This window comes from Cnephaeus nilssonii, assembly GCF_951640355.1.
Source record: "Cnephaeus nilssonii genome assembly, chromosome: 20".
Taxonomy (NCBI): domain Eukaryota; kingdom Metazoa; phylum Chordata; class Mammalia; order Chiroptera; family Vespertilionidae; genus Cnephaeus; species Cnephaeus nilssonii.
In genome coordinates this window covers 33,190,595-33,214,755 of record NC_137091.1, presented here as the reverse complement: position 1 = coordinate 33,214,755, position 24,161 = coordinate 33,190,595, and the positions used below count along the sequence as shown (strand labels likewise).

At 43.8% G+C, this 24,161-nt stretch overlaps 1 protein-coding gene across 1 annotated transcript in view; it reads right to left on the bottom strand.

Moving 5' to 3' along the window:
• SPG7 (SPG7 matrix AAA peptidase subunit, paraplegin) overlaps positions 1–16,487 on the bottom strand; it is a 43,292-nt gene extending 26,805 nt beyond the window's left edge. Inside the window, exons 1-5 of the mRNA XM_079800362.1 lie at positions 15,680–16,487; positions 12,972–13,074; positions 11,262–11,351; positions 3,971–4,212; positions 934–1,073 (exon numbers count right to left, since the gene is read on the bottom strand). Of these exons, the coding sequence (XP_079656488.1) occupies positions 934–1,073; positions 3,971–4,212; positions 11,262–11,351; positions 12,972–13,074; positions 15,680–15,862 (758 nt within the window). The 5' untranslated portion in view covers positions 15,863–16,487. The remainder of the gene's footprint in view (positions 1–933; positions 1,074–3,970; positions 4,213–11,261; positions 11,352–12,971; positions 13,075–15,679) is intronic.
• Between the last annotated feature and the right edge of the window lie 7,674 nt (positions 16,488–24,161).

Here is a 24,161-nt window from a genome sequence, read left to right as displayed (position 1 = left end):
TCAAAAATAGGGCATTAAGTCAGTGGATAGGGCGTCGGCCTGCGGACTGAAGGATCCCGGGTTCGATTCCAGTCAGGGGCACATGCCCAGGTTGTAGGCTCGATCCCCAGAAGGCGGCATGGAGGAGGCAGCCGATGGATGATTCTCTCTCATCGTTGATGTTTCTCTCTCTCTCCCACTCCCTTCCTCTCTCTGAAATCAATAAAAGTATATTTAAAAAAAAAAGTAGGTCGTTAATTTTGGTTAGTAAGGCAGGATAATTTTAGAATAAATAGTACACCCGGGATGTCAACCCTCCACGTGAAGAGGGAAGCCACCCATCTGCCTTATACCCCTATTATTCCTACAGTAAACCAGAGGCGCAGCCTCAGAGCCCTGAGCCTTCGGGAGCCAGTAGGTTATAGAATTTAAAGGCACAGATCATTTCACAGATGTGCTTGCCAGTCACTAAGTCTTATAAGAATTACAAAGTATGTCCATGAGTCAACAGTAAACCTCTCTCTGCACATGGCCTTCAGCCACTTTTAGTCCCAGCATATAGTTAGAGCTCCCTGACTGTGCTGATTGATCTGCTCCCACTAAAGAGTCTACTGGCCTATGGCCTACAGTCTCTATTTCTCTCTGCAACACTGAATCAAGAATTTCTGCTGGTTATCCGTGTTTTTCCCCTTTCTATTCCACTTTCCTATTTGTAGAAGACAGCAACCCCACAATGTGCTAAATTCATAAATACAACCAGACAAGTAAAGCAAGTGACTAAGACAAATCCCACACATTTCCAAATTTTTCAGGATTATATGCATTATTTATCTTCCCACAAGGGGGTCTAGTTAACTGTAGGAAGGCCAGTTTGAAAGTTTTGCTTATAGTTTGTTTCTTGCATTACAAAGCCAAGCCTGGTTTAGTTCAAGGACCAACAAAATTGACACATACTTTCCAAAGAATCCTGTACGCTTATAGGAAACCGGGATCCTGTCCTTGCCTTCGATATTCAGCTCATCTTCAGCCGCTCGAAGCTTCTCTTCAAATTTGTCGATGTTTGCGACCTGCATTCGGTACATCAAAGCCAGCCTCTGGGGGCAGAAGGCACAGGGCCTGTGAGTGATGCCGATTCCTCAAACATACAGATGTCATTCAGAAACTATGTCCACATCTAAAAAATTTTAGTTGTCTCAAACACAATTACATCAAAATTTTAACAGATATGCTTTCTCTTATTTTCACAAATAGGAACAATTTAAGAAAATGGAGAGAGGCATTTGCATTTTAAACTCAGCACCCTGCCCCACACAGCTGTGTGCAGAGCACAGAGACACCGTGATAATTCTGCAGTACTGGATTGGGGACACAGTCTACTACCTGAGGCAAAATATGAAGGTGTGTGTTTAACCACTGACTGAATCTGAAATTCAACTAAGTGGGTGTCATTCTCAGTAAACCTTTCCTGGACATAGAAGAGATTGCCTCCTCCAGGTACACAGTCTTTTGAGAAAGGAAGCTAAAAACCAGTCTAGGAATCCATACTGAGTCCCCAAGTCCCTTCTCAATGAGTTGAACTCGTCACAGGGATTGATCGCTCCTGGGCTAGCTAGTCTGAAGCTTCCACAGAAGAAATATCTGTGCAACCCTCTAGAGGGAGGAGCATAGATCCCACATCATTTTCCTAAGATCCTGTTCCACATGCTTTCCAAAGTTAAACTGTTCCAAGCTCAGATTCTAAACACACTCTGGAATCTAAACTGAGCAACTAGATTTATCCCTAGACCTTAAGAGTCTCAAAAAATTTCTTGTGGAGTAAATGTCACTATGAGGGCAGTTGTCTGGGCTCCACTTTGTAGGGTAATAGACCAGATGGAGAGGCAGACAAAAGGACCAACCAGTCACAATACAGTGACCATGACCTGTGCTGGAACACCCACTTGCCTCAGTTGCTGAATAATGTAATAGACCCCATATGTTTGATCTGGACTTCTTCAATGCTCTGAACACTCAAACTGGGCTTAACCATGTAAATGGTGTCACAATTTAATTGAAGGAAAAAATGTAGAAATGACCCTCTTTCTATGCCAAGATCCAAGAGCACAACATATGATTCCAGAAGCCAATTAGACTCCCATGTCCTCTTTAAAACTGTCTGGTCACATGGGCCTGAATCATCCTCTCACTTCTGGAGCCACCCAGGTCACATACTCAGAGACAAGCAGCACTCATCATCACGCATTTTTTTTCTTTTTTATTGTAGAGACAGAAACAGAGAGAAAAAAACATTGATTTGTTGTTCCATTTATTTATGCATTCACTGGTTGATTCTTGCATGTGCCCTGACCGGGGATCGAACCCCCAACCTTGGCATATTGGGATAATGTTTTAACCAACTGAGCTACCCAATGAGGGCATCACCATTCATTTCTGAAGTGTGCTGGAATTAAACTTTTACTTTCAGCAGACTATGTGTTGATCCTATCGTCCCAACTAAATTACAAGCCCTTATAAGTTGACAACCAGCTGCAAACACCATGCTGGATATCTGATCTAAGAGTCATTGGGTTGTGCTGTACTCACAGCCGAGCATCTTAGGGGAGGATAAGCACTCCACTGAAATCTCAACCATATTCAAAAACCAAAGTGGAGAATGTAGTGCACCTGGGGCATGCAGTGGGAGCATGATGTGAGGGAAGAGAATACTCCTCCCTTCCTCTCTGAAATCAATAAAAATATATTTAAATAATTAAAAAATAAAGTCCTGGGTGAAAAAAGACAAAAGTAAAAAAAATTCTGATGCAATGTTACCTTTCTTGGGCCAAACTATGGTGCTGTGGCTACCAGAGAATGAAAAGAAGGGAATCAGAGATTGGAGAGTGATTCATTTTCACCCAGGGTTTTCACCCAGTCAAACTTTTGGGGCCATTTTCATACGCCTCACCTCATTTCCCAGCAGTGCCAGACAACTAGGCCACTGACACTAGGGTGTGTCTCCCCCAATCTTTGATGTCTTAACCTCATACCTGGTATGAAATCCCACACTCCTGACCCTTCTGCAGTGTCTGCCACCTCTCCTCTGGTTAGGGCACTGCTCTCCAGTTCTGACTATGCTGGGGTTCTCTCCTGAGGCGAGGGGGATGCCTGAGCTAGGAAATGAAAAAGGCTCCTTGTTTCCTTTCTTGCTCCGGTTGGAGGACCAGCCCTTGCAGATTCTAGTCTTTTAGCCACCCCCTCACAGTACTGTTAGTTTCTTTATATATATATAGTATTGATTTCAGAGTGGAAGGGAGAGAGATAGAGAGATAGAAACATCAATGATGAGAGAGAATCATTGATTGGATGCCTCCTTCATGCCCCCTACTAGGGGAGATCAAGCCCGCAACCCAGGCATGTGCCCTTGGCCAGAATCGAACCTGGGACCCTTTAGTCCACAGGCCGACGCTCTATCCACTGAGCCAAACCGGCTAGGGCAGTACTGTTAAGTTTCTTGCCCCCACCCTAAACCCCCAAGAGATTTCTGCTTCGCCAACCCCTAGTCACCTCATATCACCTCCATTTGCCACAAGCTACCCTGTCTGCTAACCTCTGGCCAGCACCACACCAGACACCTAAACAGAATGAACAAAAGCTCAGGACTGCAGCTGGCTCCTCTCCCCTTAGTCACTATTACCAGGGAGTCACCACTATGACCATCCTGTCACTACTTCTAACTTTTCCTTTTAGTGTACAGACATCATAGCACCTGTGGACCCCACTAGCTTCTATTTGAAGACAACACTGCCTCTCCCCATTTCAAGCTCCATCTTAGTGGGCCACCACTCAAAAACCTCCAAGAAACCCTCCTTTAAATAAAGATACTCACATCTTCTTTTAAGAAAACATAAAAACATGACAACCAAAAAAATAAGGGTGGGAAGGGACTGAGTGAAAAGGAGGATACACACTCGTCTCCAGGTCTTTCCACACTCGTGCCCTTGTCATCACTCACAGGTCGCCCGAATACCACGGCTCCAGGGTGCAGGTACACTTCCACCACGTCGCTCTCAGGTACCACCTGGACCCGCTGCACCTCGCCTTTGGCCAGCATCTCGTTGACAAAGTCATTCCAGGAAATGTTGCCCCCGCTGGTGCTAAATGCATTCAGCAGGCTCATGACCACGGCGATGATGAACAATGTGCGCAGCCTCTCACGGTACATCTGGTCCTCCCTCTCCTTGCGTTTCCTCTCCTCTGTGAGTAGGGATCAGAAGTGTTAGACACAGGCCACAGGCCAAGCCCACCTTCTATGCTTCATATCCTTTCATCAGGAAAGCTCAACACTAAGACAGTAGTGTCTCATCTCTCACAAGATCCTACATTCTGGCCTATTTTTCAACAAAGTGATTTGAGACAAACGCTAATCATAAGCCTTTCAAAGTCACAAACATTCCATTCAGAGGTCCCACCAGCTTAGATAATATGAAACCATTTTTAAAATAAAAAAGCTTTCCAGGCCCTGGCCATATGGCTCAGTTGGTTAAGCATCAACTCCTACACCGAAGGAAAGCCAATTTGATTCCCAGTTAGGGCACATACCCAAGTTGCAGGTTTGAGCTCCGGTCAGGAGACAACTGAATGATGTCTGTTGGTCTGTCTGTCTGTCTCTCTCTCTCTCCCCCCTAACTCTCTAATATCAATAAAAACATTAAAAAAAAACAAAAAACCTCCCAGGACCACCATAAAGTGCAGCTCCATAGTAAACTCCTTCACTGAAAACATATCTGACCCAAGCCGTAATGAAGTCAGGTACTTCAGGTTCCAGGTTTGATTAGATACTAAACATCATCAACAGAGTATTTATGACACATGTGTAAGTATTAATAATAATAAAATAAATACGTTTTACCACCACCTAGCTTAAGAAATAATACCTTTCCTGCCTGGCCAATGTGGCTCAGTGGTTGAGCGTTAACCTATGAACCAGGAGGTCATGGTTAGACTCTGGTCAGGGCACATGCCTGGGTTGTGAGCTTAGAGAGATAGCAGAAGATAGCCTATTGATGATTCTCTCTCATCACTAATGCTTTTATTTCTATCCCTCTCCCTTCCTCTCTGAAATAAAAAGAAAATTATTTTTAAAAAATAAGCCCTAGCTGGTTTGGCTCAGTGGATAGAGTGTTGGCCTGTGGACTGAAGGGTTCCGGGTTCAATTCCAGTCAATGGCACATGCCCGGGTTGCGGGCTTGAGGCAGCAGATCCATGATTCTCTCTCATCATTGATGTTTCTATCTCTCTTTCCCTTTCCCTTCCTCTCTGAAATCAATAAAAATATATTTACTAATAATAAATTAAAATAAAGGAAATAATACCTTTCCGACGCCTCTGAAGACCCCATGTACCCTCCCCCCAACCACTATGTTACACTTGATATTTATCATAATGAGTAACATACAAATAAGTTATATGTCATTCATCACAATTACATTTGAAAAGTGCAAGGTAGCCCTGGCTAGTTGACTGGAGCATCATCCTGTACACTGAAAGGTCCCTGGCTCGATTTCATCAGGGCATATGCCTAGGTTGTGGGTTTGGTCCCCGGTCAGGACATGTACGGGAGGCAGCCAATGGATATACCTCTCTCACATAGATTTCTTCTCTCTGTCTCTCTCTCTCTTACTCTCTCCAAAAATAAATATATATATATATAAAGTGCAAGATATGTTTAGTCATTAGACATATACTGGGATCCACTTAATTCTGGGAACTACTTAATTCTAGACTATTCTTAAAGAACAATTCTTTCTCAGATCCATCAGGTAACTCCCCCATCACCACCATATTGCATTACTCAGTTATTTTTTTTTAATTTTTTAAAAATTGATTTCAGAGAGGAAGAGAGAGACAGAAACATCAATGATGAGAGAATCACTGATCAGCTACCTCTTGCACGCTCCCCACTGGTGATTGAGCCTGCAACATGGGCATGTGCCCTTGACTGGAATAGAACCTGGGACCCTTCAGTCTGCAGGCCGATGCTCTATCCACTGAGCCAAACCAGCTAGGGCACATTATTCAGTTATTAATACCCCACTTCTATATAAATAAAAATGTAAATGTTCGTTTGTTCAAAATCTTAAATCTCCGAAAGTTCTTCACCAATTGCTTTGAAATTTTGACACAACGTTGTATTCGAATACGCGCGTGTTTTTATATACTTTATACCTACTATTATATTGATGTCACACCTGTGACAGGTAAAAACATGTTTTTGAAAAAAACAGCGCCATCTGTTGGACGTAAAAGCAACACATGCTATAGTAAATATTTTACAATTCCATTTCAATGTTTCCAATTTACGATCCATTTACGATTTCCAAATTACCAATTTTACGATTCCATTTCAATGTTGATAATGATTGAAGATATGTGCTTAGAAATCACGAACAAAGTTCTCAATCAATTGGGAATGCCATCACCAAATCGATCTGCTGCTGCTTCGTTCGATGTAGAATTGCGTCGTGAACAAAATTACAACACGGGTGATCTTTTGTCATATGTGCAATCAAATATTCCTAAGCTAACGTTTGAGCAAAAAGGTATTTACGATCAAATAATGCAAACTGTCAATAACGGGGTTGGAGAAATCTTGTTAGATGCGCCAGGAGGAACTGGTAAAATGTTCCTAATTAGATTGATTCTGGCAGCAATTCGATGCCAAAATGACAAAGCCTTAACATCCGGAATAGCTGCAACATTGCTACCAGGTGGAAGAACTGCTTATTCCACTTTGAAATTGCCATTGAACGTGCAATTCATTGAAACTTCCACGTGCAACATTTCCAAAGCATCCGGCATGGCAAAATTTATTGCAGAAATGCAAACTTATTGTTTGGGATCAATGCACAATGGCACACAAAAAATCGCTCGAGGCTCTTGATTGATCATTGCAAGATTTGCGTGGAAACATCAGACCATTTGGGAACGCATTAATATTGCTTGCAGGAGATTTCAGGCAAACATTACCTGTGATTCCTCGATCAACACCAGCGGATGAAATAAATGCTTGCCTGAAATACTCTACTTTGTGGCAACACGTAAAGACGTTAAAATTAACAACAAATATGCGTGTCCAGCTGCAAAACGATCGATCAGCTGAGATATTCTCACATCAATTGCTGGAAATTGGGAACGGAAGGGTGCTGGTTGACCTGACCTCAGGACAAATTTCATTGCCTCGTAACTTCTGCAATTTAGTGACGTCAAAAGAAGAATTGGTTGAAAAAGTATTTCCCAATATTCAAACCAATTATAAGAATCACAATTGGCTGAGTGAACGAGCTATTCTTGCGGCCAAGAACAAAGACATCTACGAACTTAACAATATTCTTCAGTCTAACATTCAAAGTGAGGCAGTCACATACAAGTCCGTCAACACTGTTGTGGAAGCAGATGAAGCGGTTAATTATCCAACAGAATTTTTGAATTCACTCGATCCACCGCACGTACTGCAATTGAAAATCGGCGTGCCAATTATCATGTTGCGAAATATCAACCAGCCAAAGCTTTGCAACAGCACGCGGCTTGCAATAAAAAAAATTAATGAGCAGCCCTGGCTGGTTTGGCTCCGTGGATAGAGCATCAGCCTGCGGACTGAAGGGTCCCGGGTTTGATTCTGGTCAAGGGCACATGCCCAGGTTGCAGCTTGATCCCCAGTAGGGGGCATGCAGAAGGCAGCTGATCAATGATTCTCTCATCATTGATATTTCTGTCTCTCTCTCCCTCTCCCTTGCTCTCTGAAATCAATAAAAATATATTTTAAAAAATTAATGAGCAATGTCGTAGAAGCAACAATCTTGACAGGACCTTTCAAAGGTGAAGATGTCCTCATTCCTAAGATTCCAACGGATATGCCATTTCAATTTAAGAGATTGCAATTCCCAATTCGATTGGCGTTTGCAATCACTCTCAACAAAGCTCAGGGCCAATCTTTAGAACTGTGCGGTTTAGATCTAGACACGGATTGCTTCTCACATGGACAATTATATGTTGCGTGTTCTAGAGTCGGCAAACCAGACAATCTCTATATCTGCACAGACAATGGAACAACAAAAAATATTGTATACCCACAACCATTGTGAAATTAAACATATTAGAAACGTGCGCTTTCTCTTTTCTTTCTTTTCCATTTAACCAGACTTGAGCCACAGCAACACGAGGCCGGGTACAGCTAGTAGGATATAGACAGCTTCAAGTTCAGTTCTTGGGAATGGAAAAAGACAGAAGATTCAGCCCCAGATCTAGAGTCATGAGGAAACCTCGGGAGAGATGAGTCAACCTCAGCAGATGGTGGAGAGAGGAACACTCCAGGAAGGAGGGAATGAGGGAGAAACTTTTGGGGAGGAACAGAAAGCACGTGCAGGGGTCACTTTTCTCTGGGCCACTGCAAAGCTGGGAAACAGAGTCCTACAGGTGGACTGGATTTTAGTGACCCGCCAAAGGCCAGACCACACAGTCTTCTGCCCAAGTCCTAATCAGATAAGCCCCCTCCTCTGCTGAGGTGGAGGGAAAGGTGCTGTATTTTAATTATGTGGTGCTCTCCATGGTCATGGCCCACTTATCCGTCCTTACAACCATCCGGCACCTCTGTTTACAAAAAGAGGCCCTAGAACTAATCCTGTGGAGCTCACCTGTGCAGTATGGCTCATCTTCCCCAACACTCCAACTAGATTTTACCAGACCTGTTGCTAACGATGCCCACTGAGAAATGCAAGCAATCTTTCACGTTTTGTCCAAGATGGATCCAGATCTCAGCAGCCAAAACTTCAGCCACTTATTTGTTCTCCCCACAATCCACGTGTTCCTTCATGCACAAAGGTGCTCATCCACTCAGGGGAAGCCCAGAGAGGACCCAGGACAAATGCAGGGCTCAGCCCAAAGCCTGGGGTGGGGGGTCCACAGCAAGCTACACATGTAGTCACTCCTCCAAGGACAAGAGCACAGGCGGAACTCACTGTGCACCTGCTCCTCTCTGCACTGCCTAGAGCAGTGATGGGCAACCTTTTGAGCTTGGTGTGTCGAACTTCACCAAAAAACTAAGCATAACTCGGGTAGTGTGTCACTTTGAGGAAAAAACTAACTCCAAGACTCTAGTCGCAAATGTTTCATCCTCAAGAGCAGCAAATGTTTCATCCTCGGCATGCGGCTGCATGTCATCAGAAATGGCTACGCGTGTCAGTGCTGACACACGTGTCATAGGTTCACCATCACTGGCCTAGAGTTATCACCACAAACACACCATCTTCCTCTCCAACATCAGTTTAGAGGAGTTCAAAAGCATTTTAAATCAGCTTAAAACTCAAGTGACAAAACAGAGAACAGTAGAATAAAAAAAGAATTCAAAAGTTGAAAAAAACACACACAAATGAAACCTACTAAGAAGGCTGTCCTAGTAATCATTTTAAAAACATAATGGTAAATCTGGTATTTCATATCTTGTTATAATAGATTATAGTAATAAACCCAATATTTAAAGTTCATACTCACAAAAGGCAGCTAAATAGAGGCTACAAATTATTCTGGAAAGCGAATTTATGTTCTCAGGTGAGTACTAATTATTTAGAAACCATCTATTTCAAGTATTTTATTTTCAGTCTTGTTTTCTTTTTTCTTTTTCTTTTTTAAAATATATTTTATTGATTTTTTACAGAGAGGGAGGGAGAGGGATAGAGAGTTAGAAACATCGATGAGAAACATCGACCAGCTGCCTCCTGCACACCCCCTACCGGGGATGTGCCCGCAACCAATGTACATGCCCTTGACCGGAATCGAACCTGGGACCCTTCAGTCCGCAGACCGACGCTCTATCCACTGAGCCAAACCGGTTTCGGCATCAGTCTTGTTTTCTAATAAATAATGCTGACAGCCATCAAACTAACCACAACACACTGACCTAAATGAGTTTCATGCAAACATCTCTCCTTTAGAGACTTTATATGATCATAATGTCTATTTTCGATACATTTAAGACACCGAACTTGTAAATCCCCTGTTCCTGACTGGTGGCTGCAATGCACAAACCAACTGTTGTTCCTCAATGCTCTGTACATAATGCCCACCACACCCCATGTGAAAGGGGTTTAAAAAAGTAACTCTGTGACTCACAACCATCTGTTCTACAGTGTGAAACAGATCTACCATTTTCAAAAGATATAGCTTGGTGTTAAATAAGACAGTTTTCAGAATGTCTAAAAACAACAAAAGGACAGTTAGGATTTGGACTCCACTAAATACCTGTTCTGTTTTCTTCACAAAAGTTCAATTTTTTTTCAAATAAAAACTAGACTGGTGTGTACGTATAGACGTACACCACACCACACACACACACACACACACACACACACACACACACACACACGGCTGCACCCTTAGCACAAGCTGCCCCAGTTCCTTCATTCTCATTATCATCAGCTCCTTAGAGGTAAACTCAGTTCAAACTTACATGTTTATTTCCCTCACCCTTTATATGATCATCCGGTCCCAATTTCAGAGTAGAGATGAGACTTAACATTTGCAAGTGAGTTCACTGTGAACTGGGACTGGAGTCTGAGACAGGATCACAGTGGCCCTCTTACAGAACAGTGATCTCCTATGTTCTCCTTACATTGCATCCTCCTCTCCTCTGGGGGCTACTTCTCAAGCCTGGAGGTTGTGGCAATACTAACCAGGTGTGTATGGGATTGAGTTTAGCCAAGGAGTCCTAGTGCCTTCCTTGTGCCCCAGAACTCTTGAGCATGGGGGAGATCTAAGGTTCACTTTTTCCATGCAAAGAACAGAAATGCTCCCTGTCTTTAGGCATTCTGAAGAGTTCACGAGACAGGTGCTGATGAAAGCATCTTTAAAAGGACAGACAGGAAGGATCCAGCAACAGAATTAGAGATTGGGGATAGGTGTACTCACAGGGAGAGGAGCACAGTTGCCTGGGCTTGCCCTACTTTTAAGATAGGTTTTATGCCCTGACCAGGATGCTCAGTGGGTATGCAGTTTCGATTCCTGCTCAAGGGCACATATCCGGGTTGCAGGTTTGATCCCCTGCCCTTGTTGGGGCACATGCGGGAGGCAAACAATTGATCTCTCTCTCCCCCCGCCCTTTCTCTCTCCCTTCCTTCCACGCTCTATAAAAATAAAAAAAAAAATAAAAAATCAATGGAAAAAATTAAAATAGGTTTCCTGTTGCTTCGGCTAAAATGTGCTTGTGAAGGCAACGAAGCCAGCCATCATTCCAGAACATCCAATAGAGCTACCTTCGTCATCTTCAGGGGTCCTCCCCTTGGATTTATCATGGTCCTTAGTCTTCTGCTTCTTCCTTGAGGTGTTAAAATAGTAAGTGCCACCTACAGGAATAGGGAAAGTGTTTAACAATCAAGATCTGCAACTATAGTGGAACACTTAGGAGAAGAGTACGTTTTCAAATAACCAAATCAAAATAGAAACTATCCAAAACCTATAAGATGTAGAAGTTTGATATAAAGCATTTCCTTCTATCATTCTTAGTATAATATTTACAAATCCTATGTAGTAAAAGCCTAATATGCAAATCGACTGAACAGTGGAACGACCAGTCGCTATGATGCACACTGACCACCAGGGGGCAGACGCTCAACGCAGGAGCTGCCCCCAGCCTGCAGGCCCCAGGCCAGCCAAGGCAGGTGCCAGCGGGAGCCCTGATTGCCCTGCGGGTTGCCTCGCAGTGGAAGGCGACTGGTGGTGGCGGGGGGGGGGGGGGGGGGGGGGGGGGGGGGGCAGGTCCAGAGAGAAGGCGGTGCCAGGCCAGCCAAGGCGGGTGCCAGCAGGCCCCCCTACCCCCGATCACCCCACAGATCGGCCCTGATCTCCGGCCAGGCCTAGGGACCCTACCCGTGCACGAATTTCATGTACCGGGCCTCTAGTTATAGAATAATAAACTACTTCAACTTATGAAATGTCTTTGTGATTTAAATGTGAGGAAGTGACAATTAGTTATGAACGTAAATTTGAGAACGTGTCAGGAATTTGTTGAAGAATAATCCCTTTAATATATACAGTCACTTAAATTAACAAATAAAGGACACAACTGGTTTTGGCACATGCAGTAAGGCAACGAGCCAACCGTCACCATCACCAAAACAGGACTACATAACACTCCTCACACAAAAAGCCTATCTTATCCAAGGTCTTAACAAATCTGTTAAAAATGGGGGGAAAAGATTCTCAAAACTATGACTGAGTTGTACTTTTCTTCACAGCATTAACAGAATCACAAGTGAAACTACCTTAATGGCCCCTTGACACAGATCAGGCTGTTGAAGGGTGAAGGGTGTGCCACTGAGTACATGTGTAGATTTAAATGAAAAAAAAAAAACCAGATACCAGATGTGCAAACTGCCCCAAGTCACAGCTTTCTCACCATGTGTGGACACCACGCTATTTGATATACACTTGGAGTCAAAAGATTTTAATTTTTCCCTATTCCAACTGGATAAAGGAGGGAGTAAAATTACAGAAGTCACTCCTTAAGGTCCTTTGAACTAAAGTCAAGAGAGACAGCAGGATGTCACAGAGTCTCACTAAACAGTGCAACTCTATAGTGAGAGCAAATTATTTCGAGGCTAGTTTTAGTTACCTTCTGGTTATAAACACATGAGCCACTCTTTTGATCCTTACATTCTTGGAGCTGGCTAGAGAACAGGAGAACATGACAAAACTTTTCAAGCAGCCCAATTATTGCTCTACACCAGAATTTTAAAAAACACACAAATGATTCAAAATAAGCAAAAGTGGCCTGTTCTGATCTTAGATAACCATCCTTTTTGTAAACTTCATTTCAAAGCATCTAAGGACTCATGATATATAGAAGCCAAAGGTCCTATTAGTGATTTCGTTTTTCTGTCAATGTCAAACCAGCAACATTATCCTTAATTTACTCACAAATGGCACAGGCTTTGCCTGTCACTTGTCTTTCAACAGATACACACCTAAAAGCTTCCAGAGCCTCACTGGATTCTGGACAAGATGCTGTTTCAATAACAATCCATGGATCCCTTCAAAAGTAGAGGTTAGCAGTCGCAATTGGAAACTCTGGAAAAAAAAAAAAGAATGACAACCAGGATCAGTCTTCCATGTACTACAGTAGTGTACCAATCTATATTTCCAAAATTCTGTTTTCAAGATGAGCATTCTCCCACTTGAATATGTTCCATATTCTTAAGGCTAATTTAATTTTTTCTGTATCTATGTTGGCAATTTCTCTATTTGTTCTACTATTTATTTTATTGGTTGGTTGATTGATTGATATGAGACAGAGAAAGAAAAGAAAAAGAAAGAGGAGAGAAACATCTATGTGTTGTTTCACTTACTATTTTTTAAAACACAATTACTTTAAAGGAGCCAAGCTGATCTTGAATTCCAACCACTTGAATCTTCTGTTTGGGAAGGAGGGAGCAGTGTGCCCAGGAAGCAGGGCCATATTTGCAACAGGTGTGAATAGCCAGCATCACATTATAATTTTAGAAAAATCTGAGACACTAAGACAACCACATTCATGACTGTGAGTACAGTGCTTTCAATAAACTACAGTGAAGTATAAAAAAAAATTTTAAAAATAAACACAATTACTTTATTGATGCCTTATAATCAAATACTGCCAACTAGCATTACTTCCACTCATGCATCATTAAAAACAAAAGGATTATTTCCTTGGTATTTTGAAATGATGCATTATACAATCAACAAAAAAGTTAGAACTTAAAAATGCACCCTGATTAATTATGTAAACTGGTAATTTTTTAAAAAAGCATAACTAATAATTTGGTTCTTCATAAAATGGAAATTTAACTATTTCTCCTGATAGTCTTGAGGTTATCATTATGTTATGAGTAGAGCAAAGTGTGGCACACAGAGTTTCATCTAAAAAGGTGTCTTATACACATTATTAAATGAAATGTGCATAACAAAATGCATACAGTCAATGCATAATAGAAAGCATGTTTCAAATACAAGGCAGCCTTCACTTATTGATGAATTCATTGGTTACTTCTTATACATGCCCAGACCAGAGATCAAACCCAAACCCTTGGCGTATCGAGAGGATGCTCTAACTAACTAAGCTACCCAGCCAGGGTCACTTATTTTTAATTGTTTTTCCTTAGCTCATTCCTGGTCTGTTGCTGCTATAAAGAAAAGTAACAGCCGAAACTGGTTTGGCTCAGTGGATAGAGCGTCAGCCTGCAGACTGAAAGGTCCCAGGTTCGATTCCAGTCAAGGGCACGTACCTTGGTTGTGGGCACATCCCCAGTGGGAGGTGTGCAGGAGGCAGCTGATCGATGTTTCTCTCTCATCGATATTTCTAACTCTCTATCCCTCTCCTTTCCTCTCTGTAAAAAATCAATAAAATGTATTAAAAAAGAAAGAAAGGAAGAAAGAAAAGTAACACCCTGCTCAATGCTCTTCAATGAGGAGCACATTACATGCAATTTCCTTTAGCAATAGGATGAAAATTCCTAGTCTATAAAATTATTGTCCCATTTAATTAATACTACTATTCTTGACTCAGTGACAAGAAGAGGTCATATAAAAGAGGGCCACAGAGTGTAGACTGGACCTAATAAATAAGCAACATCAGTGTGTTAAATATAGCATACACAAAAATCATCATTCTTCAATGTCAGCCCCAAAGACTGTTTAAACCAGCTTACTTAATTACTATTATAGCTATTGGTGAGAGAATTTTCTTAGATTTCACAAGTATGTGTGAATTGTTTATTTCAGCCCTTATTTTACAGAATAAGCAAAGGATCAGACTTACGATAATAAGTTATGTTCCTTCCCAATAGAATGAAAAAAAGGGGGGGGGTAGCTATCTATAGTTGCTCTCAGGTTCAGGAAAGTGGCCAGTAATCTAGAATAGGGCTATGCCCTAGCTGGTTTGGCTCAGTGGATAGAGCGTCGGCCTGTGGACTGAGGGGTCCCAGGTTCGATTCCAGCCAAGGGCACACGCCCGGGTTGTGGGCTCGATCCCTGGTGGGGGGCGTGCAGGAGACAGCCGGTCAATGATTCTCTCTCATCATTGATGTTTCTATTTCTCTCTCCCTCTCCCTTCCTCTCTGAAATCAATAAAAATATATTTTTAAAAAAAAATAGAATAGGGCTATAATGAAAATTGGTCCTCAAATTATGTAAAAATAATAATAAATTTCAACCTAAAATGTGAGGGTTGAATTGCTAAGAGAGGGCTGGGGGCGGGGCGGGGGGGGGGAGGGAGGAAATCTGCCAAAAACGCACCAGGACTTAGGGTTTGCTTTCAGGATGAAATGTCAACCTTAGCAGGGCCTGGAACACAGCAGTCACATCGAAGGTGCTCCATGAATTTGTATCGACACCGTCTGAGGCTGCTCCACGACAAAAGGAAAACACAGCTACGTGGTATTTTGCTCACACAAATCCCTCAGGCCACTGAGGACTGTGGCCAGCTACTGGATGGGCTCTGACCTATGAGCCAAAGGTAAAATACTTCTCTGCTGGAAAATGATGAAACTCTTATTGCCTTCCATTTTAAAACGCAAGGAATACAGGCAGCAAATATCCACACACGAAGTACGGGCTGGGAACACCCAAGCCAGGGCCTGAACGTGGCGCTACCTCCTCCCAGCCCCGGCGGGAGCGGCATCTACGCGACCCGGGTTACCTGCAGGACTCGGCCTCCAGCCTCGGCGACACCCATCGGAGTCCTGTAGACGGAGTACGGCCACCTCCTCCCGACCCCGACGTAGAGACTTGGGCCCCAGCCCAAGCCAGGGCCCCACCGCCGCCCGGGACCCGGACCCTGGCCCTGCCGGAGGGCTCGCAGCAGCAGCCACGCGGCCGCCATGTTGGCCCGGAAGCGGCGCCGGCCGGGTCGGGGACTCCTCGAGGCGCCTGCGCGGCTGGGGCTTCCAAGGCTTCGTCCCCCATACCCGGCTTCCGGGTCACGCAGCGTCTCGGCCCCGGTGGAACTGGCACTTCCTACATGTTTATTGAGGGGCCGCGGCGGAGAGTGCCCCTGGGACAGCTGCAGCCTGGCGGGCCCTGGAGGGGAGGATAGCGACTCGGCGCCAGGCCGCTGGTGGGGAGGGACTGGCTGCCGCAGGTTCCGGGTCGCCGAGCGGAGCGCGAGAACCGAGGGGAACGTGAGCCGTCAGCGGGGTCCGATCCCCGCTCGGGCGCATCTTAGCGCGAGGAGCGCGGACGAGGCCCTTCGCGCGGACGGGGCTGCGTTGAGATGAAGAACGTGGAGAAGGAGGGTCACGCGGTAACCCCGGCGCCGACACAAGTGTGGAATCTCGCCCTGCAAGATGTTTAATTTTGAGTAGACAACAACTTCTCAGCTAGTTAGTTCTATTCCGTTGGCACGCCGACTCCATTCTGAAAGTCATCTCCAGCTTGGGTGGGCAGGGTCACCGCCCGGACAGAGAGTCCACTAGCTGCTCTTGGACAGTCAGAAGTCTTGTTTTAATCCCCGGCTCAAACTGTTCACTCTGGGGGGTCCTGCCCTTGGCCAGCTTCTTCCTGACCTCACCCAACCCACCCCTTTCCTGGCCCACCTTAGCTCTGGGCATGAATGTTAGTTCGAAGACTAATGATTGCTGAGAGCTGTAAAGCTTGTTGAGTAGGAAAAGCAAAGACTAAGGTGGATGTATTACAGTGGTAGGGTTAGGATGTGCTTTTCTGTAGTCCCTGCATTCCTGAGTATGAATCATAACCATTTTCCTGAGTGCTAACTAGTGCCTGGTTCCATTTAATACCCTCTGATTTAATACAATTCTGAGGAGCAAATACTTTTTTAAAAAATATTTTTTTATTGATTTCAGAGAGGAAAGGAGAGGGAGAGAAAGAAACATCAATGATGAGAGAGAATCATTAATTGGCTGCCTCCTGCATGCCCCACACTGGGATCCAGCTGCAACCCAGGGAATGTGGTGACCTCCTGGTTCATAGGTTGATGCTCAACCACTGAGCCACGGTGCAGGCTGGGCAGCAAATACTTTTAATATCTATTTTACAGATAAGGACCGACAAAATTAAAGTAACCTGTCCAAAGTCATATCTAAGAAGTGATGGCACAGAGTTTCAGAGCTGGTCTCACTGGTTTCTGGATCACACACCATTACACCTTAAGTGTTATAAAGTAACATATATAACTAGTACATCCTTCCCTTTCCTCCCCACTGGAACTAGGAAAGTTTGGGGACATTTTTTTTTTTTTAATTAAGTGCCTTGGTTATTGGACCATGGCTCTTTGGCAACCACTGCTTTTGCAGAGGTTCTTACTTGTTGTTTGTTGGTGGAGAAAGCAGCCACTAAGCCCAGGGCTACAGCTGATTTATACAACTGAACTGCCTTTCCTTTTGTTTCTCCTGTACTCTTACAATTTTCCTTCCCAGTCAATCCATTCTCCCCAATTTTCCTCCTCCATCATTTTTTTCTTTTCCTGGTTAAATTGTCCTGTCACATTTTGCCATCCTGCCCCTACTCTCTCCCCAGACCAGTCTAATGACTAACCAAACTTACAGGAGTGGTTTCTTGCACCCTATTAAAGCTTGTGCAAAGCCTTCCTGGCAGGAAAGAACCAACCCCGCCACCCTCATGCCTGTTACCTCATCACCCAGTTCAGAGGATTTGTGATTCAAAGCCACTAACATACTTGAATGTGTCTAGGAAGAGTATAAGATGTAATCCCATCAATATTGTTTGAAATGAAGTTGTGTTCCAACCTCTTTGCCTGTGATGCACTTGTAAGCAGGGGGCCAGCCTCTGGTGAAAGAACGCTGGCTTCTGTCCTCAGCCTGTGACTTTGAGCATGTTATTAACTTCTCCAAGCCTCAATTTTCTCATCAGTAAAATGGGGATGATAATTATTTTCCAAGTGAGGCTAATATCAGCCTTGGGTTTCTCACAGGGTTGTTGTAAAGATAAAAGGCAATTAAAGTATGTGAAAGCAACTTGCGAACCAGGAAGGCAGGAGGTGTTCATACCCAGGAGTTATTCCTAGGATGCCGTGGGAAATTAGGTCCTGGGAAAACATGACTATTGATTCACTTATTTAAACACATTTATTTAACAAATGTGCTTTGAAAACTGGCTGTTTTCATTGGCCCTGAAATCCTGAAATCTGGGCATGTGGAACCGTGACTTCCAGGCCTCAGGTGAAAGGTGAATTGTGACTCTGAACCCCTCACTGCCTCAGTCCAATTCCTGCCGTGTCCCAGAGCAGAGGCTCCTGTGGACTTGCAATAGGGATTTAGTTTAAAGATTCGGGTGCCCCATGCCCTGGACAAGGCTCTGTAAGAGAGTTGGCTCACTGGATCTAACTTGGCTCTCAGGCCCTACTTCCTTCATCTCCCACCAGGATATCAGCTTCACTTTCCCCCCAGCCATTTCTATTACAGCTATCTTCATTCTTTATTCTATCTGCAACTTCTGTTTACTAATTTGTACTTCCTCAGCTCTCTAAACTCTGTTCTTCAGGAGGTTTCAGCATGGCTTACCTTAACCATCTGAGAGGCAATCTCATGGTGAACTCTGGGTTTGAGTCAGGGCATGTCGTAGGTCTCTGCACAGCCACCCTAGACTGGGTACCATTTGTTCTATATCCTGTTTGAGATTTATGAGCAAAGTGAGCCTCAGGAGGTGAGGAAGGGCCACCCTTTCGGCGTGGGCTGCAATAAAGGGAGAGGAGCAGAGAGTGCATCTGTTCCACTCTCATCCTAAGAACCCCACCCTCTGTTCCTCAGCAAGGAGGAGTCCTGGCTCGCTATTAGCTGAAGGGCTTTAGGCAAGCTGCTTTTGGAACATCTGCTGGTTGCCTTGCCTGTCAAATAGGAATAATATCTTAGCAGTCTAGAGATCAAAATTGATCTTCTTGGTTTTCATCTCTAGGCTTCCTTATTAATATCAGAACAAATAATTACTTTCTTTTTACAAATTAGGCAGTTTGGCAGCAACTAAACTGCTAAACTTTTTTTAAAAGCTTGGTTGCTTCCATCCTTACCCTGGCCTTTGAAGCCCTTGGACTGTTGCTCAATACCATATAATCGCTGCACTGTAATTAGGAAGGTGAGTTCATCCTACTGAGGCTAAGTCATTCATGCAGCATTGAATGATCTGGTCTACAACTAGGTATTTGGCTAATATTAGGATGTCTTCTATAAAATGTACTTCCTTGTGGAATGTTTGAATAAACATTTATCTCTGAATTTTGGTAAACTTTGTTTCTGAATTAAAGATCTGTCTTAGGAAACTATTTCTTCTCATATGACTTGTTAACTGGGTTTTTACTCATTACACATGCAATAAGATTTCATAATCACAGAGTTCGTTCTTTTTAAATATATATATATTTTAAAATTGATTTCAGAGAGAAAGGGAGAGGAAGAGAGATAGAAACATCAATGATGAGAGATAATCACCTGCCTTCTGCAGGACAAATGTTCAGACTTTTCTGCCAGCCTGCTAAAGAAAACCTTGCCTTTGTCCACTCAGAACTTCCAAGTCCCCGTCCTCAGAGATTGCTAGTCCACTCCTGGATGTTTTGTAATGCAGAACAAAAAGAGAAAGGAAAGCTCTGGCCAGTGTGACTTGGTTGGAGCAATGTCTCCTGCACCAAAAGGTTGCAGGTTTGATTCCAAGTCAGGGTATATACCCAGGTTGTGGGTTTGGTCCTCAGTTGGGGTGGATACGGGAGGCAACCAATTATGTTTCTTTCTCACATAGATGTTTCTCTCTTCCTCTTCTTTCCTATTCCTCTAAAAATCAATAAAAATATATTCTTGGGTGAGGATTTTTTAAAAAGAGAGAGAGAAAGGACAAAAAAATAGGTCAAAAGAAAGGACAAGAGATGCCTAAAGATGGAGGAAAGATACACCAGAGTTAATATGGTCCCCAAAGTAAAGATGACAGAAAGAGGGAGAGGAGGAGTGAAAGGGGCAAATGGGTAGAGTTTCAGGGGGTAAGTTTTGGGGGAGATTGGTGAGAGGACCCCAGAGCAGTTCCAGAGAATGAAGAACTAGAGAGAAAAGGAAATTTTTGTGGGATATAATGGAATTGTCTTTAATACATATTTATTGTGTAGCCATATCCTAGATACTGGAGACACAGCAGTGAGCAAAATGATGCTTGTCCTCAAGAAGCTTCCCTTCTAGTGATGGGAGAGAAACAAAAGTAAAATGAGTCAACAAAACACATGGTATGGCCCTAACCGGTTTGGCTCAGTGGATAGAGCATCGGCCTGTAGACTGAAGGTCCCAGGTTCAATTCCGGTCAAGGGCATGTACCTTGGTTGCAGGCACATCCCCAGTAGGGGGTGTGCAGGAGGCAACTAATTAATGTTTCTCTCTCATGGATGTTTCTAACTCTCTATCCCTCTCTCTTCCTCTCTGTAAAAAAATCCATAAAATATATTTTTAAAAAACACAAAACAAAACAAAAACACACACATGGTTATGTGAGAAGATGGTAAGTGGCCACAGAGACAAATAAAACCTGAGATGGGATGGGGGCAGGGCAGGCTTTACAGGGAAAGGGACTTTTAGAAAATTGTGGTAAAACATACATGTGAAACATGATCACCTGTCTAAGTTCAAATAACAGACTCAGAGACATGAAGCATGGCGAAAGCAAGACCTTTAATACATTCTCAAGAGTGGGTGTCTGTGGGCAGGCAGGCAGGCAGAGAGCAGTGATCACAGGCAATTTAACCCTATGTACGAGAGTTCCTCCTTCAGTTTCTCATTGGCTGAGTACTATGGAGTTAACAGTCTCTCCAGTAGCTTGCCTAGGTCTTATTGTCTCCTATTGGGTTATTTTTTGAAAAATGGGCTGAGGCCTTTTCTAGTTGTCTCCACTTCCCTTGGTCTAGGTGGATCTTCCTGGTCATGTGCAGAGTTCTTTGTTCTCATACCCTCTCCCCCCATTCCCTACATCCTGTTTGCCCTGGGGAAATTCAGTAACCCACTGGGCACATGTTATTTCTTTTATTTAAAAATATATTTTACTGATTTTTTACAGAGAGGAAGGGAGAGGGAGAGTCAGAAACATTGATGAGAGAGAAACACCAATCAACTGCCTCCTGCACACCGCCCATTGAGGATGTGCCTGCAACAAAGGTACATGCCCTTGACCGGAATCGAACCTGGGACCCTTCAGTCTGCAGGCCGACGCTCTATCCACTGAGCCAAACAGGGTAGGGCTTATTTCTTTTCTAAAAGTTGACTATGCTGAAGATGGATCACAGAGGCCTGTCTCCTACAAATTCCCTCCTCTTCTTTTTATACTAATTGTGAAGCATAGTAATCTTCAGAGCAAGGACGATGGGCCAACTAGCACTACCAGATGTAACTAGGTCTTTCCACCTCTACATATGTGAGACAAGGGGCATAGCCAAAGGGGTACTCACCCAAAGTCTCAGCCCCTAGAAAAGGCCTGTAGCCTACTTATCCAAAAGGCTTGACCCCGTTGTGTCTAGGTAGCCCACCTGCCTCTGGGCAGTAGCAGCCACCACTATACTTGTCAAGGCCACAGACAAAGGAGCCCAGGAAGCTGCCCTAAAACCAGTGGGGCCCTCTCCAGATTCTAGTGACTCTTTCAGTCTCTGACCTACCCACCTCACCATCTTACATGGAACCACACTAAGCTTACAGAGCTTCTAAGAGATAAGTACTATCTACCCAATCTAGAAAAGCTGAAATCCATAGCCAATCTTTATTCAAGTTCTTACAGGCTTTACAGTCCACCCAGAAAGCAGTCCAGAAGCATGTCTGAGATGCTCTGCCTGTACCAACTTCTGATCTGGTTCATCCCTTCCGCCCTGGTTACTCTGTTTAGATAAAGAAATTTGCCACCCAAGGACTGACTCCCACCTGGAAAGAACCACACACGGTCATCTTGACCACCCCCACGGCAGCCAAGGTCGATGGGATCCCGACGTGGCTTCATCACATGTGACTTAAGGCAGACCAGGCAGAATAGAGAGTCCAGGACTCTTCGGACCCTTTAAAGATTACTCCTGGCCCTCATCCGGGCCCTTATGAACTGGCTTACTGACTTTATTAGGCAGAAAATTAAGATTATAGTCCTCAGGGGTCAATATAACTTCCTCCCTGACAATGACCCACAAGAGTCAATGATTTGACTCATGTACATAAAACCAGTGGGGAATGAAGCATAGTAACCTCAATCTTGTGTAAAAACTGCTGTTTGAAATTTTAACCCTGCTATTTTGGCTTCTGTAGACACTTGCTTGTTTAAATAATAGGGAAACATAAGACTACTCCCATTCCAGAGAGGCCATAAACTATGTCCCAGACAGAGTTGTCAGTGCTGTTGCCAGGCCAGTCCTTGAGATATGGTCTCACGGCCCAGTCCCAGCACACAGGGCTTTTTTCTCAGAAGGTCCGGAAGTCTCGTTCCAAATTTGGAAGACAAAGAGCTGAAAAAATGTATAAATAGAGAAGACTTTCCACCATGTTGGGGGGCCAGAATTTGACAGAGACATTTTACTCTGAGCCCGCTAGCGATAGCGTAGTAATAAAAGACTCCAAATTAATTTGGCTTATTGATTAAGGCATCTTCTGATTTATAATATAACAATTGATCCTATCTTCATTAACTGTTCTAAAACCTGTTGGCTTTCTTAAAGGAAGGGAGAGGGAGAGAGTCTATACAGGTTCCTCCATTGCCAGCTGCAGAGCAGTTGGAGTGGTGAGAAGCCACGTCTCAGGGTCCCATCCATTTCTCCTCCAGTTGGCCCATCGTCCTTGCTCTGCTTATGTCTGTCTAACTGCCTACCACATCTCCTTAAGGATCTTGGCTCTGAATTCTTTTGTGGGAAAAGGGTGTAGTATCACTTTTGAGACTACTTCATGCTGACGAGGGACAAAAGTTCTCTCTCAGAGCCAAGAGATCCTTGCTCTCTGTCGGAGGGACCATGAGGCTTGGGCATAGAAGGAGGTGTCTAGAGATGGTATTCCCTGAGTATGAGTAGGGCTTATAACCTTGTGGAGACAAACTATATTATATGATTTCAAAAGTTAGAGCAGCAAGAATTATGGCAAATGGTCTGGTGGATGGAAAAAAAATTCAATTCTAATAATTCCCTATGCTCATAAAATGGCAAACAGTAAACTAAGTCCCCCAAATATAAGAAAGCAAGCAAAGAACATTAATAACCAAGTTACATTACAGACAGACAGACAAGTACTCTCACTAGCTAAGAGTTTCTGGTAGTGGATAGAGAGACGGCCTGTGGACTGAAGGGTCCTGGGTTCAATTCCTGTCAAGGGCACATGCCCAGGCTCGATCCCCAGTAGGGGGCCTGCAGGAGGCAGCTGATCAATGATTCTCTCTCATAATTGATCTTTCTATCTCTCTCCCTCTCCCTTCCTCTCTGAAATCAATAAAAATGTATTTAAACACACACACACACACACTGTTGAAGCAGAGCAGTGTCTCTTGTCTCAGAGCAGATTAGACTAAGGGCTCGAAGACCAGGCCAAGGACCACTGTAGGTCTCTTGCCATTCGGAGTTGATCTGGCTCACCCAGTCTTCATCTGAATCAAACTTGGGCCAAATGACAGAAGGTCTACAAATTGGGTCTTCAGGCCACATACAACAACAATATTTGATAATTTTTTTTGTTTCTTTTTCCCTGGTTCAGGGACTGTCCCCCCAGAACCTAAGGATTCTCCCCAATGGACTATCCAGGGGAATGTCTTCCCTAAGCCTAGATTTTTTATTTCCCATCTTCGGCAAGTCCCTGTAACTATTTTATGCATGCAATCCCCCTTACTGGAGATTTCTTGCACATCCTGAGAGTCCCTGTGATTATTCTATGTGCTCAACCTCCCTTGCTGGAGGTTTCTTGCACATCCCAAGATCTGCTTCATCCATCTCTGGCCATTTCCCTCATGGGAGAACAGAACTGCAGATTAGGACTCTGCACTTGCTTCCTCTCCAGGACAGCTCAATCACATTCACTCGACCTCCCAGGATATCCAACCAACAAGGTAGTATTTGTAGTCCAATTTTTCCTACCTTGACCCATGCACAAGGGTTGCCTGGTTGCTGTGGGTGCCTGTCTTTTGTCCCCTGTGTCAGTTTCACCATCTTCTGAAAAAAGCAGTCTTCGGTCTAT